General features: G+C 28.0%; 1 protein-coding gene across 2 annotated transcripts; it reads left to right on the forward strand.

Moving 5' to 3' along the window:
• Positions 1-3814: 3814 nt before the first annotated feature.
• Positions 3815-5340, forward strand: LOC111009438 (MLP-like protein 43). 2 transcript variants are annotated; one of them, XM_022282518.2, is made up of 2 exons: positions 3815-4032; positions 4858-5340. In XM_022282518.2, exons 1-2 carry the CDS (start codon positions 3816-3818, stop codon positions 5133-5135), a joined length of 495 nt encoding a protein of 164 aa, XP_022138210.2. In that variant the 5' UTR covers position 3815; the 3' UTR covers positions 5136-5340. The 2 variants fall into 2 exon arrangements, with proteins under 2 accessions (XP_022138210.2, XP_022138209.2); XM_022282517.2 differs by having other exon boundaries at positions 3816-4098.
• The last annotated feature ends 8728 nt before the right edge of the window (positions 5341-14068 follow it).

The following is a 14068-nucleotide window of genomic DNA, read 5'->3' on the forward strand; positions in this document are numbered from 1 at the left end:
TTTTTTTTTTTTTTTGAATTATTATTATTTTAAATTAGAATAGGAGGGAATGCAATTGGCACTGTTTATTTTCTGGATTTATTTTGTGGAATATAGTTTGATGTAATTTGACTTACACCGCAATTTCAATTTCATATATTAGTTAATGTGTTTGAGATGCTGGCACCTTTTCTATCTTGTAATATGTTTCCATTGACTACTGTTCAGTGTAGATCTAATTTATTTTCATGTTAATTATTATTTTATAGGAATCAAAATCATGATGTTATGCAATTTATTGCTATATATATTTTTATATTCCTTACATCCATGAAATTTCATGTATCTAAACATAAAATGTCAAGATAAAAAATAGAAAATTAATCAACTACAATTTTTTTCCCTATAATTTCAAAATAAACTTGAGAAAATAAATACTTAATTTCGAGGTTGAGTAGTGTTCTCTTTTATGGATTTTCGTTAAAATCCCATAAATTCATGAAATTCCTCCCAAAAATTAATTTTACAAAATTCCGAAAACTAATTTCTTAACAAACAACAAAAATTAAATTTAAGAATTAGTATTGTTCTCTCTGTGGATCTTTCTAAAATTCACAAATACATGAAAGTTCTCGGGAGTAAATTATTATTTTCTTTATGGGTTCTTTCTATAAATTCCATAAATACATGAAATTTCAATGAATTTCAATAATGAAAAGCAAATTTCCATTAAACAATTTAAAAATGAAATTTTCAAAACCACTCGAAGTTTTCTAAAAATAAAAGAGAATAGTGTTCTCTTATCGGAATTGGTTAAATTCCTTAAACACATGAAATTTCTCTTTCCATAATGACATTATGTCACCCAAATAATTTATTCATGTTTTATTTTTAAAATGTGAATTAATAAACATGGGACATCGAAAAATAAAATAAATAAATTTTTGTGGACCTTTAATAATTTAATAAATTGGATAACAAAAAATAAAATACTGGCAACCGTTTTCACGGGTATTGTAGGGTGCTAACACCTCCCCGTAAATACATGACATGATCAGTGACTCCCGAACTCGATCTAATTTATGCAGACCAATTTGTTTTTTCTTCTAATTTTGTGACGAATCACACCCTCAACATGATTGGTGACGACTCCAAAATCTTTTATTTTAAGAGATCCTTAAAAGAAGACGTCCTTAAGAGAAGACGTCGGTCGCTATGCGTCGCGATATCACGTCTCTAAATTGGAGTGCTTTCATTTAGCCCTCTTTTTTTTTTTTTTTGTGTTTCTCACTAATGAAGTAGTTTTTTTTTTAAAAAAAACACAAAAAACCAAAAACCAAAAATTAAAAATAGGCCTCAACTATTCATTTTAAGTTTACTTTTTTTTTTTATTTTCCTAACTTAGGCGTAACTGAATTGGTTATGATTAATGTGGACTCATTATAGTTCATGCATACTTCAAAATAAAATTGGAAAATTCCTCTCACAATGGCATAGTCGCGAGTACTTAAAGTCTTAAGATACTGCCTACCGAAAAAGAATAAATAGCAATCTGACAAACCAATATTTAAATATCTTGTAAAACGGTTCTTTGAACTTTGAGTACCATAATAATAAATGGATTATTTATAATATGACAAATAGTAATCCTAGATAAAAAATAATAATAATGGTAAAATTAATATGGATTGTTATTAAATATTATAAATTTTAAAACTTATTTTTAAAATAATATTATAACTTTCGAACTTGTTCCAAAAATAACACTTCAAAAATTCCTCCACCACTGGTCTTCTATTCTAATCCACTTCAGTAGGAGGTCATCTCCCACGTGGGCGTAGTTGTAATTAATTTTTTAATTAGTAGTATGTCTCTCAAGAGATGACCAATAGTGCATTTTCTCCCGGTGTTGTAGGTCATTTCTTCCATCATTAATTTTTTTTATAATAAAAATCTCCTTTGTCCCACCCGGCAGTCTTGCAATATTTTTTCTTTTAACAAATTTTAAAATAAATCAATTTCTTGTACTGAAAAAAATAATTATAATAAATAAATAAATCAACGTTTAAAAAAAAAACTAACAAAATCTTCAAACAAAACAATATAAAAACTCATTTAAAAATTAATCTCAATCTAACTTTAAAAAAAAAAAAAAGAAAGAAGAAGAAAAAAGATCAAATGTACCATAAGGTTTGTTCCCATAACTAAAATTAATGGGACGAAGCAGATTACAACGGCTCAAAGAATGGTTCCTCGGAACTCAAGTCCAAAAACTGTAACGAGATAATATTAAAATGAGTTTAAAAATATTTAAAAAATAAGTTTTAAAAATAAGTAATATTAAAAAAAATCAAATTAATAGCTTTTATCGCTCCTTTAGTTTTCAATTTTTATTTACAAAAAAGAAAATTATGGCTGAGGACCTTGAATGTCATTGCAAATGAGTAGTATGTCTATTACTCTTCTATATGGAATGGGAATAAACTTTTATAGTCCGACTAATATTATTTTGGAACTAAACTCGAAGAATTTCCATTGACAATTAAATATTGCTCATTTCTGTTTTGAAAAAGAATATAAATACTGGCGCACCAATACTTTTATAATATGTCAAATTGTAATCCTAGGTAAAAATAATAATAAATTGGTAAAATTAATAGGGATTGTTTTTAAATATTATTAATTTTAAAAGTACTATTATAACTTTCAAAAATTCGTCCATCGCTAGGTGTCTCTTCTAGTCCACTTCAGTGGGAGGTCATATTTTACGTACGTGGCGTAGTTTTAATTAAATTTTTTTTAATCAGTAATATGTCTATCTCAAGAGACGACCAACAGTGCATTTTCCTCGGAGGTTATCATTATTTTTCCTTGGAACTCAAGTCTAAAAACCGTAACTAGTAATAGAGAATGTTGTTTCTTTGTAGCAGAAGACAAGCAGAAGACAGTGTTTGGAAGCAAATTATCTAAGTTACGAGACTATTTTGATCTTTTTCTTAAGGTAGATTTAGTTTAAATTTTAAATATTTAATCGTTTAAATTTAATTTTCTGAGTTGGTTTGTTTTAATATTTTGTTAGAATGTTTCAATAGAATTTGATAAAATATTTTGTTAGAATTTTTTAAATGGTTTGTTAGAATTTTTAATTAGACTTAATTAAAGTTTGTTTTAAAAAAAAAATTAATAGGGGCAAAGGAATTCGAACTCATGACTTATTTGTCATAAATAGGTGTCAATTACCGTCAAAACGAGCTAGCTCATCTTACATATGATATAAAGTTAAAAGAAAAAAAATACCTGGGACAATTAATCTCCAAATTATCAACTTCTTTAGACATTGCAAAAAATTTAAATTTAATTTATATAAATGAAAAAAATTGGCAATGAAAGGAGTAATCTATATCATTATAAACCTTGTTAGGTCCTTAACTCTTCAATTTGGGATCCTTACACGATATCACACACTTTGTTTATTTTTTTTTTTTTGGAAAAAATATCCCTCATATTTCTCAATAAAATTTTCGCTCTTTAACAGAAGCCTCTAGATTATTAACAGCTCATCTTTAGAAATACATCCAAACAGCTGCTTCTTCTTGATCGTCCAAATCGACCCTTTTTTGTACTTATGATGTATCATCTTCCTTATCTTTCAATGTTTTCACATACTTTTGATCACACAAGTTAACAGTATTATAGTATTATAATTATTTGCCTATACCTTAAGTTATAATTGGAAAATTAATAATGGACAAAAATGTAAAATCCCACACCCAATGGCATCCATATTATTACACCATGTGAGAGTAAACCCTCTCTATAAATAAGTCCAAGAGGAGATGTTCATGGCATTGCTTTGTATTATTCTATCCTTCTTGTCTCAAAAACTCCTAATAACTTATACTTCCAAAAGGCCAAAAAAAAAAAAAACGATGAATAATCTCTGTGGAAAGTTGGCGATGGATGTACCGATCAATGCTTCAGCTTCACAGTTTCATGAAATATTTCACAAAAGACCTTACCATATCCCAAAGGTCTCCACCGACAAAATACAAGGTGCGGAGCTTCAGGGAGGTGAATGGGGAAAAGTTGGCTCTATCGTCTGTTGGAACTACTTTCTCGGTTTGGTTTTTTCTCTATTCTAAATTCTCCAAAGACTTGTTTTGAAACGTTTATTGTTTCTTGTTTTCAGTTTTCTTAAAAAATCTAAATATTTGAAAACTATTTATGTTTCTTTTTTCCTCGCTTTTTTGGAAAAATTCTAAAAACTCTATAGAAATTTTTGAAACAACAAAAAAACAAAGGCATGTTTGGTTGGCAATTTGGATTCTGTTGATTGTTTTCAGATTCATTAAATTTAAAATGGATTCAGTGAATATGCGTCGCAAAGTTTAGCGGATTTGTTTTGTAAAACTGTTTTCAAATAGTAGAAATTCTAAAAGCAATAATTTTATCTTTTAAATGTTTTCAGATTTGGAATTTGAAATCTTAGGATGAAGAATTATATTAAAAAAATATATAAATTTTGATAAATATATTATTTCATGTTATAAATTAATTTTATTTTTATTAAAATTAAAACATGTGAAACTAAGTAGGTTATAAATTATAACGTTGTAAAATAAAAAATTATATAAAATTCATAGCAAAAATGTTAATAAATTAATTAATATTATTTTATATTGAATAAATATTTTAGTTGGTAACTACCACCAATGTTCAAATATAATATTAAAAATATTTTAGAACAATTTTTTAAACTGACATTAAATTACCAAATCTGTTACTAACCATATATGATTTTAGATAATATTAAATCTTAGCTTTATCACGGGTTGAGATCATCTAATTCTATATATTTTTCTTATATTCCTCGTCTAGATAGGAAGAATTCAGTGGCAAAGGAGATAGTAGAAGCAGTTGACGAAGAGAAAAAGTCCATCACTTTCAAAGTGATCGAGGGGGACCTTTTGGAGGAATTTAAGAGCTTCAAGTTTATACTCCAATGTGATCAAAAGGAAAAGGGAAGTGTTGTTCATTGGACTTTAGAATACGAGAAACTGCACCCTGAGATTAAAGATTCACACAGCTTGCTTGAGTTTGCTGCTGCTGTCTCTAAAGACATCGATGCTCATCTGATGGAAGTTGCTGAGGCATGATTGAAGAACATTGATTGGGGTTTTACTATATGCTTTGAATTCTATGTTTAAATAATAATGCATGTACTGTGTATATGCACATGTTATGTTTGGGTCTGTATAATACTATGCTATATATCCCTAAGTTGGAGAAGAAATATGTGTAAAATATTGTGTATGTATATTACTCTTGTATGTGGAATGGGAATAAAATTTCTATAGTTAACTAGGTGTGTCAGCTAAAAATTCTTACTTATTTGTTAACAGCTTTCGGACCTACGGTCCTCTCTCACTCTTCAAGTCCAAAAGTGCTCTCGGAATTAAGCACCTTCCAATGTTTAATGCAGCCCTAGTTGGTGCAATAGTTAGATTCTCCTGGATGCAATATCTTAACTTTGCACTTGACTTAATCTGCCTTTGATACAGAGTGGATCGACCATTGACAATTAATTATTGTTTATTGTTGTTTGGAGTAGAAATCAAATTTAAATTAATATGGACTCCTATAGTTGAATGCATTTTCAAATTAAGATGGGACTAAGAGTATACAATAACAGTTTTTTTGAGAAGGCTAAATAAATGCGCTCCCGTTCAAAGAGGTGGGCATTGGACATTAATTTTTGAGAACGTAATAAGTATTTTATTTATTGAACTATGTTGACAATATCGAGTTAAAATTATATCGTAGACACGAATTTTCTTTCTTTTCCGTAATGGCCACATAGGATATATGTCTCACAAATATCAACGAATTTTATGTTTTTTATAAAATGAACAATATATTTAGGTGTTAAACATCTCTTGCTAACGTCCTCAATGGTATGAGAAAACTATAATTATTTTAATAAAGAAAAACATAAAACACTCAACTATTCATTTTAAGTTTCACTTTTTTTTTCCCAACTTAAGCGTAACGGAATTGGTTAATGTGGACTCATATAGTTCATGCATGCTTCAAAATAAATTTAAAAAAGTTCTCTGAGAATGGCGTAGTGGCAAGCACTTAAAGTCTTAAGATACTACATACCGAAAAAAAATAAATAGAAGGTAAATTTTTAGTGACAATCAACAGAAAGAACAAACCAATATTTAAGTATATTATAAAACGGTCATTTAAACTTTGAGTACCATAATAATAAATTGATTATATATAATATGACAAATTGTAATCCTAGATAAAAATAATAATAAATGGTAAAATTAATAGGGATTGTTTTTAAATATTATTAATTTTAGAACTTATTTTTAAAATAATATTATAATTTTCAAACTTATTCCAAAAATAATACTTCAAAAATTCCTCCACCATTAGGTCATCTCTTAAAGTGGTTTTTTTAATTAGTAGTATGTTTCTCGAGAGATGAATGAATAGTGCATTTTCTCTCGATGTTGTAGGTCATCTCTTCGATCATTATTTTTTTAAAAACAAAAATCTCCTTTGTCCCACCCTAGCAGTCTTCCAAGATTTTTTCTTTTAACGAACTTTAAAATAAATCAACTTGTTAAAAAAATCTTAAAAAAATCTTAAAATAAACCAATATTAAAATGTCATTAAAAAATTAAACTCAATCTAACTTAAAAAAAAATATCAAATCAAATGGTACCATAAGATTTGTTCCCATTAATAATATTAATTTGACAAAGCAGAGAAAAATAGCTCAAAGAATGGTTCCTTGGAACTGAAGTCTAAAAACCATAACTAGATAATATAGAATGTTGTTCCTCTCAGAGAAGGCGGTGGAACAAAGCCAATAATCCAAGTTACTACCATTTGAACTAATATTTTTTTAAGGTAGATTTAGTTTAAATTTTAAATGTTTAATTATTTGAATTTAATTTTCTTAGTTGGGTTTTTTTTTAATATTTTGTTAGAATATTTTAAAAAACTAAAATAAAATATTTTGTAAGAATTTTTAGTTAAACTTAATTAAATTTTATTTAAAAAAATCTTTTTTAACAGGGTGGTGGAATTCGAATTCATGACCTCTTGGTTAGAAATATGTGTCAATTATTGCTGAGTTAAGTTGGCTAAAACAATTTGGATCGTCAGATTTAAAAACAATCTTTTTTTGCAGAAGATTTTTGCCCAGCTATAATATTTTTAAAATAAGTTTTAAATGAGTAATATTTAAAAAAAAACAAAATTAATAGCTTTCATCCTTTTAGTTTTCATTTATTTTTAACAAAAAAGAAAAATTATGGCTGAGGACCTTGGATGTCATTGCAACTGAACAAGGCTAGTCAATTTGAGTGGCATTTTGGAGTTAAAGTGTTTTTTTTTCCTTTTAATATCTTTTCAATATTAACTTTGAATATTATTATGACTTTGATATTTGGATATTTTGTTGGTTGAATTTTGTATTATTTTTTAGTTGATTCACGTGGGATTTTTTAAAGGAAAAAATGATATTGATGAGGTATTAATTTCAAAATTTATACAAAATATGTGTTTCAATTTAAAATTAATAAAGTACGAGTAAAAATTAGTACTCGATTTAATGACGTCAACCAACTCTTAAGTATATCCCAAAAAAAAAATATTATTCAAACAAGACCATCATCACAATATTCATATAAAAATTAAGTTCTACCATAATTATCGCATATCATATAAAAATATTAACTCCAAAATATCATATATCATACATGTATGTAAGATGATTGTATATACATCTTTAAAAGAAAAACAAGAAGAAAAAAAGCTCCAAGAGATATAGTCATACTCATATTATGATCTAAAAAAATAGATTTAGAATTTAAATTGTATTAAGAGATCGTTTTTTTCTTGAACACAAAGTAATAAAATATGAAATTTACAATTTAAAATATTTAATATAAAATTTTTTACTCCCCATCTGACATAAATCTCTAAAAATAGTAAGAGGAAGGGGGAAAAGGGTTTCCGGATGAAAAAAATTAATTGATGTTATTTTTTAACCTCAACAATTATAATGGTGTGTATGGTAATTTTTATTAGGAATGGCAAGAGAAAAGTATATTTTACAAGAAATTTATTCTTTCAAGTAAAGCAAGTAACTATAGATTTAGAAGTCGGAGGAGTATCCAAATACGTTTTAAATTTATGTATGAAATTAATTTTTTGTTTAAAGTTATAAAACATTCCTAATTAATTTTAACCATTATACATTAATTTCGTAAATTAATTTCTTATAATGTTCTTGTCTCTCCTCAATTATATTATACTTGGCAAAAAAGCACAAGCAAATCAAAAAATAATTGTGTCCTTTATGGAAAGAGTTTTGATATTTCTTCAATTGCTGCTGACTTGTGCTATGGAGTACTAATTTGGCTTGTACTATATGCTTCCAAATCTATGTTTAAATAATAATAATATTTAATGCATCTACTGTATATGCACATGTTATGTTTGGGTCTACTCTATGCCATGTCCCTAGTTGGAGATAATGTGAAATATTGTGTATGTCTATTGTTCTTTTATATGGAATGGGAGTAAACTTTTATAGTTGGTTAATATTATTTTGGAATTGAAACTTGGAAGAATTTACATTGACAATTAAATATTGTTCACTTCTGTTTGAAAAGAGAAAATTTAAATTAACGTGGACTGATATAGTTCATGCATGCTTCAAAATAAGTTTGAAAAAGTTCTCTCAAAATGGCGTGGGAGTCTTAAGATAATATCTACTAGAAAAAAAATAATAGAAAATTAGTAGTTAAATTTTTAGTAGCAATTAGTAGAAAGATGAATGCTGATAGACCGATATTTAAGTATCTTATAAAACAGTCCTTTAAACTTTGAGTACCATAATAATAAATTGATTATATATAATGACAAATTGTAGTTCTAGATAAGATTAATAATAAATGGTAAAATTAATAGGGATGTTTTCAAAATATTAAATTAATTTTAAAACTTATTTGGTAAAATAATATTATAACTTTCAAACCTATTCCAAAAAGTAATACTTCAAAAATTCCTCCACCGCTAGGTCGTCATCTCTTCTAATCCACTTCGATAGGAGGTCATCTCTGACGCGATGGTAGTTGTAATTAATTTTTTTAACAAGTAGTATGTCTCTCAAGAGACGACCAATAATAGTGCAGTTTTCCTGGCGTCGTTGATCGTCTCTTCAATCATTATTTTTTAAAACGAAAAATTCCCTTAGTCCCGCCCTAGTAGGCTTCCATTATTTTTTTTACTTTTAACAAACTTTAAACTAAATTTAAAAAAAATAAAAATTTAAAAGGATCAAATGGTACCATAAGATTTGTTCCCACAAATAATATTAATGGGATGGAGTAGAGAACAACGGCTCAAAGAATGGTTCTTGAAACTCAAGTCCAAAAATCGTAACTCGATACTACAGAATGATGTTCCTATGTAGCCATGGAACAAGTAGAAGAAAGTGCTTGGAAGCTAATTATCTAAGTTACGACCATTTGATCTAATTTTTTTTAAGGTAGATTTTTAATTAGGCTTAATTACATTTTATTTTAAAAAAATATTTTTTAGTAGGGGTGAAAGAATTCAAACTCATGACTTTTTGGTCAATGTCAATTATCGTTGAGCTAAATTGGCTAAAAAAATATTGAATTGCTAAAAAAAGAAAAAAAAAAAAGCTATTATCTACAATACGATCGGTAGAAATGCACGAGGAGGATGTAGGGATGGGGATCGAACTTACAATCTTTTGGTTGGAGATATATGTCAATTACCATTGAGTTATGTTCACTTTGATGATATTGATGGGGTATTAATTTCATACTTTATACAAAATATGTGTTTTCAATTCAAAGTTAATAGAGTAGAGTAAAAATTAGTACTTCCCTACTATTTAATTATGTCAACCAACTCTTAACATAAATATTCCAACAATTCTCCATTATCACATTATTCATATAAAAATTAAGTTCTACCATAATTATCGCATTTCATATAAAAATATGAACTCTAAAATATCATATATCATACATGTAATATTGGAACAATTAGGATTAAAAGAAAAAGATCGTTGCGTCGTGGATGAAGCCACTGTCCTAAAAGTAATTTCGGCACGACCAAGGTAATACATTGTATGCAAGCCGATTGCTCCTCAAGGTTAACACAACTTCGAACTCAAGTGTGCACTCGCCAAAACCAAATAGAATCGAAAAACAAGCTCATAAAAAGTTTATACTACTCTATTTTTGTCGAAACAATATACTATTTTTGGTGGTGAAGTGAGGCAACAACCTAAATAATGAAAGTGAGTTGCTCTTGAACTTCCAATAATTATGGTTGAGACCCCCACAACACATTTTATTCCCTGTTTTTCGATTCCGCCATATAAATTAAGTGCTATTAATGGTCATGCACATAAAACCTTGGGTTCATCGTGAAAGCTCTAGAAAGAGACCATTTAACTCTTTCGTAGAAGGCGGTCCACCTTTACAATCACGTTATTGCTTCATCAAATCTTACAATCACGTTATTGCTTCATCAAATCTCTATCATAGATAAACCACTAAAAAATTGAGCTATGAAAACTTCATATATCATCCATCAAGTCCATACAGACCACCCAAATAAAGGGCTATAGATTCTCATAATATATCACAACGTAAGTGTATTATAAAGGGCTATCGATTCTCATAGTACATCACAATGTAAGTGTATTATTCATCAAGTCTATACAGACCACCCAATAAAGGGCTATGGATTTTCACTGTACATCACACACATTGGAGCTTAAGTCTCATAGAAACTAAAAACTCAAGAACTGTCCTCCTTGTTGGACCTTCGGTAAGAGATCCACTAAGTTCCTCATCCTCCAAGGAAATAACTTCACCTTTCAGCAACTATTTCACAGCTCCATTACTTAGGGAAGTGATAACTCTCCAAAAGAGAGTTATTTGTGCAAGAATTCCATATAAATTAGTTAAGGATAGCATCACTAACACCCAATCTTCACTGATTTTGTGCAAAGAATGTTATAAATTCACTATCTTCCTTATTTTTTATGATAATGTTGAGAGTTATGAAAAATGATCTAATTTTGAATGTTTTGCTGCAGCATTGTTGATGTTGCAGCATCGGAATCAAAAAGGCAGTAAAAGACAGAGTTGACAGTGACAGCTTTTACCTGAGAAATTACTACAGTAAAACGGAAAAATGCATGTTATGGTGAGCTGGGGCCCATTTATTGTCCATTTCCATGAAGTGATTGCACTACTATAATTTGGGGTTTTCGTGATGTTAGGAAACAGTAAGAAATGTTGAAAATAAAGAAAAAAAATTGTCACAAAAGTCAAAAACGGAGGTTTTTGGATTTTTTATTTTTCGTGACGTTTTTTAACCTTCGTGACAAGTTTGACAAAAAATACGTTTTTCATGACGTTTAAAAAAAATCACAAAAGAGTGAGACGCATTTTTGGCTGGAAAAGACGAAGTTTTCCGATTTTTTGACTTTTCGTGACGTTTTTCTAATTGTCACAAAAACTTGGAAGAAAATACAGGAGAGGCACGTTTTTTGCGGGAAAAGACGAAGTTTTTTCTGATTTCTAGCTTTTCCATGACGTTTAAACAACATCACAAAAGTTTTATTTTCGTGACGTTTTTTTACTGTCACGAAAATATGAGGCTCGTTTTTTGTGGGAAAATTGATTCTTTTTGGACAACATCACGAAAAGCTTGAAATCTACATTTTTTGTGACGTTTAAGAAATGTCACGAAAAGATGAGGCTTGTTTTTGGCGGGAAAATTAGATATTTTTCTTTTCAATAATTTGGAAAACTACATTTTCCCTTATGTTTAAAAAACGTCACCAAAAGGTGTGACCCATTTTTTGGCTGGAAAAGACTAGCTGGTAAGAATTTTTCCTTTTCTTGAAGTTTAAAAAATGTCATGAAATGGATGAGCAATTTTTTTTTTTCGGGAAAATATGAAGAATTATAAATTTTTTGTCATTTGTGACATTTTATTTCACCGAAAGTAAATATGTAATTTAAGATTTTAATTCTATTTAAAAAATGTTGTAAAATATTACTCACGTTTTAGTGAGACAACAAATATATACAAATGCATGATTTTTGGTACTTTGTGACAATTTTTTAACATCACTAAAGGTTTCACACCTCCGTTTTCCCTTTCAAAATACTTTTTTCCTATATTTAGATAATTCTGTTTGTGGATGAAGTGAGCTTTGCTTATGTTTGATGATTATTATGAATTTTTGTTGGTTTGTTTAGCTTCAAACAAGTCCCATGTGTCTGCCCCATTTGTAATGACATATGTTTTCAAGGTAAATTATTGTTTCATGAAGAAATTGACAAAGTATGTGAAAGTGATCAGTAATGACAAACTAAATCTTGACGAGGGAGACGAATGCAAGTGAAGGATGTTGTTGTTTCATATACCTAAAAATGAGGCAGGAGGTCTCTATTTATAGGCTAGGCTTCCGATAGAAACCCTACCAACAGCCTTCTAATGATTCTTCAACAACCCGAGAATCGTGGTATGTTGTCGTGGATTCCGTTAGAGGATTGCACCTACTTAAGCTAACTTAGTCAACCAACATAAACGCCGTTGGTTAGCTCGACTAATGTCAAGCAGAAAAGGTATGAGACTAAGGTTCAACTAAGTATTAAATATGTGTCTTGGCTATCTCCAGTAGTTCAGCTGGGTCTCCACGAATATCCAAGCTGTCGTAACTTGCATAAGTAGTCATCATGGTGAATAAACATGTTTGATAATCAATTAAATTTTCTGTTTTTCAAAAAACGATTTTCAAATTCTATGTAAATTTTTTAAAAAAAAGTAGTTTTTAAAAAGAGATTTCTTTTTTAGAATCTCATTTTTCTATTAATACTCAACCATTTTTATGTGACATATTTATGTGACATATTTATCTTTAAGAAATTTCTTGCTCACTCTAAAATGATTTTTTTATAGTTCTAATTGTTAAAATTTTAATATATGAAATATTTAATTTCTCTCCCTCCCCATAATTTTTATCTCTATTTATTTTTACTTTTTATTTTTCATTTTATCTCGACAGATCATTCCCCTCTCTAAAAATATAAGATTTTTTTCGAATCTTTCTCTCTCTAAAATTTGATATTGCATAACTTTTTTTCTGTTTCTCAATCTATTTTTATTTTCTTTCTCGTTTAACTTTCTTTTACTGTAACTTTTATTTCTCCATATATATATATATTTGAAAATCTTGTTTTTATCTCTACTTTTTTTTCGCGCAACAATTTTTTTTTCTTTCTAATTTTTTCCACATTAACCTATCTTTTCATCTCAACTTTACTATTTTCTCTAAATTTTTTCTTAAATCTTTTTATCTATCAACTCTCCAAAATGTTTCTTTAAAAAGTTTATTTTTATGTCTATATATTAAGGATGATAAAAATTTTCGTAGGGTCGGATCTCCGCTCCAAAAATAGAAAAGGCAGGTCCTGACCCTTACCACCGTCTCTTATTCCATTTTTTAAATAATTAATATATATTTTATTGACATGTTTACTAAATTGTCAATAAAATACTAAATGCTTTTTAAAACTAATTATTTTATACTAGTAAATAATAATTCTAAAAATAATTAATATATATTTATTACACATTTTAAAATTTTAAATTCTAAAAATAATAAAAATTAATTAAAAAATGGATAATTTTTCACGCGAGTGTTCACCTCCCCAAATAAATATATATTATTTAACCAGAAACTCGATTGTCGAACAAAAGAAGGAGGTGAAGATGAGGGACTAAAAATTTTCATGAGCACCAATGGGAGAGGGCATCCTTACTCCTTCCCACACCATTATCATCTATTACTCTATATATAATTTTTTTCTCTATATATATTTTCAATTTTCTAACTTTTTAAAATCATAAAAATAGTTACCAAACATATTTGGTTCAAAAACAAAAAATAATTATTAAACATAAATGAATTTTGTTTTTTAAAAATAGAAAACTAAAACCA

The sequence above is a fragment of the Momordica charantia genome (genome assembly GCF_013281855.1).
Source record: "Momordica charantia cultivar OHB3-1 chromosome 5 unlocalized genomic scaffold, Mcharantia_2.0 BLBB01000005.1, whole genome shotgun sequence".
NCBI lineage: Eukaryota > Viridiplantae > Streptophyta > Magnoliopsida > Cucurbitales > Cucurbitaceae > Momordica > Momordica charantia.

What these genes read in the sequence shown, in the direction of transcription:
- LOC111009438 (XM_022282517.2), top strand. Translation starts at nt 3,816, where the DNA reads ATGTTCATGGCATTGCTTTGTATTATTCTATCCTTCTTGTCTCAAAAA. An exon ending in CTGTTGGAACTACTTTCTCG is followed by an intron (nt 4,099 to 4,857) that starts GTTTGGTTTTTT and finishes TTCCTCGTCTAG; the next exon opens with ATAGGAAGAATTCAGTGGCA.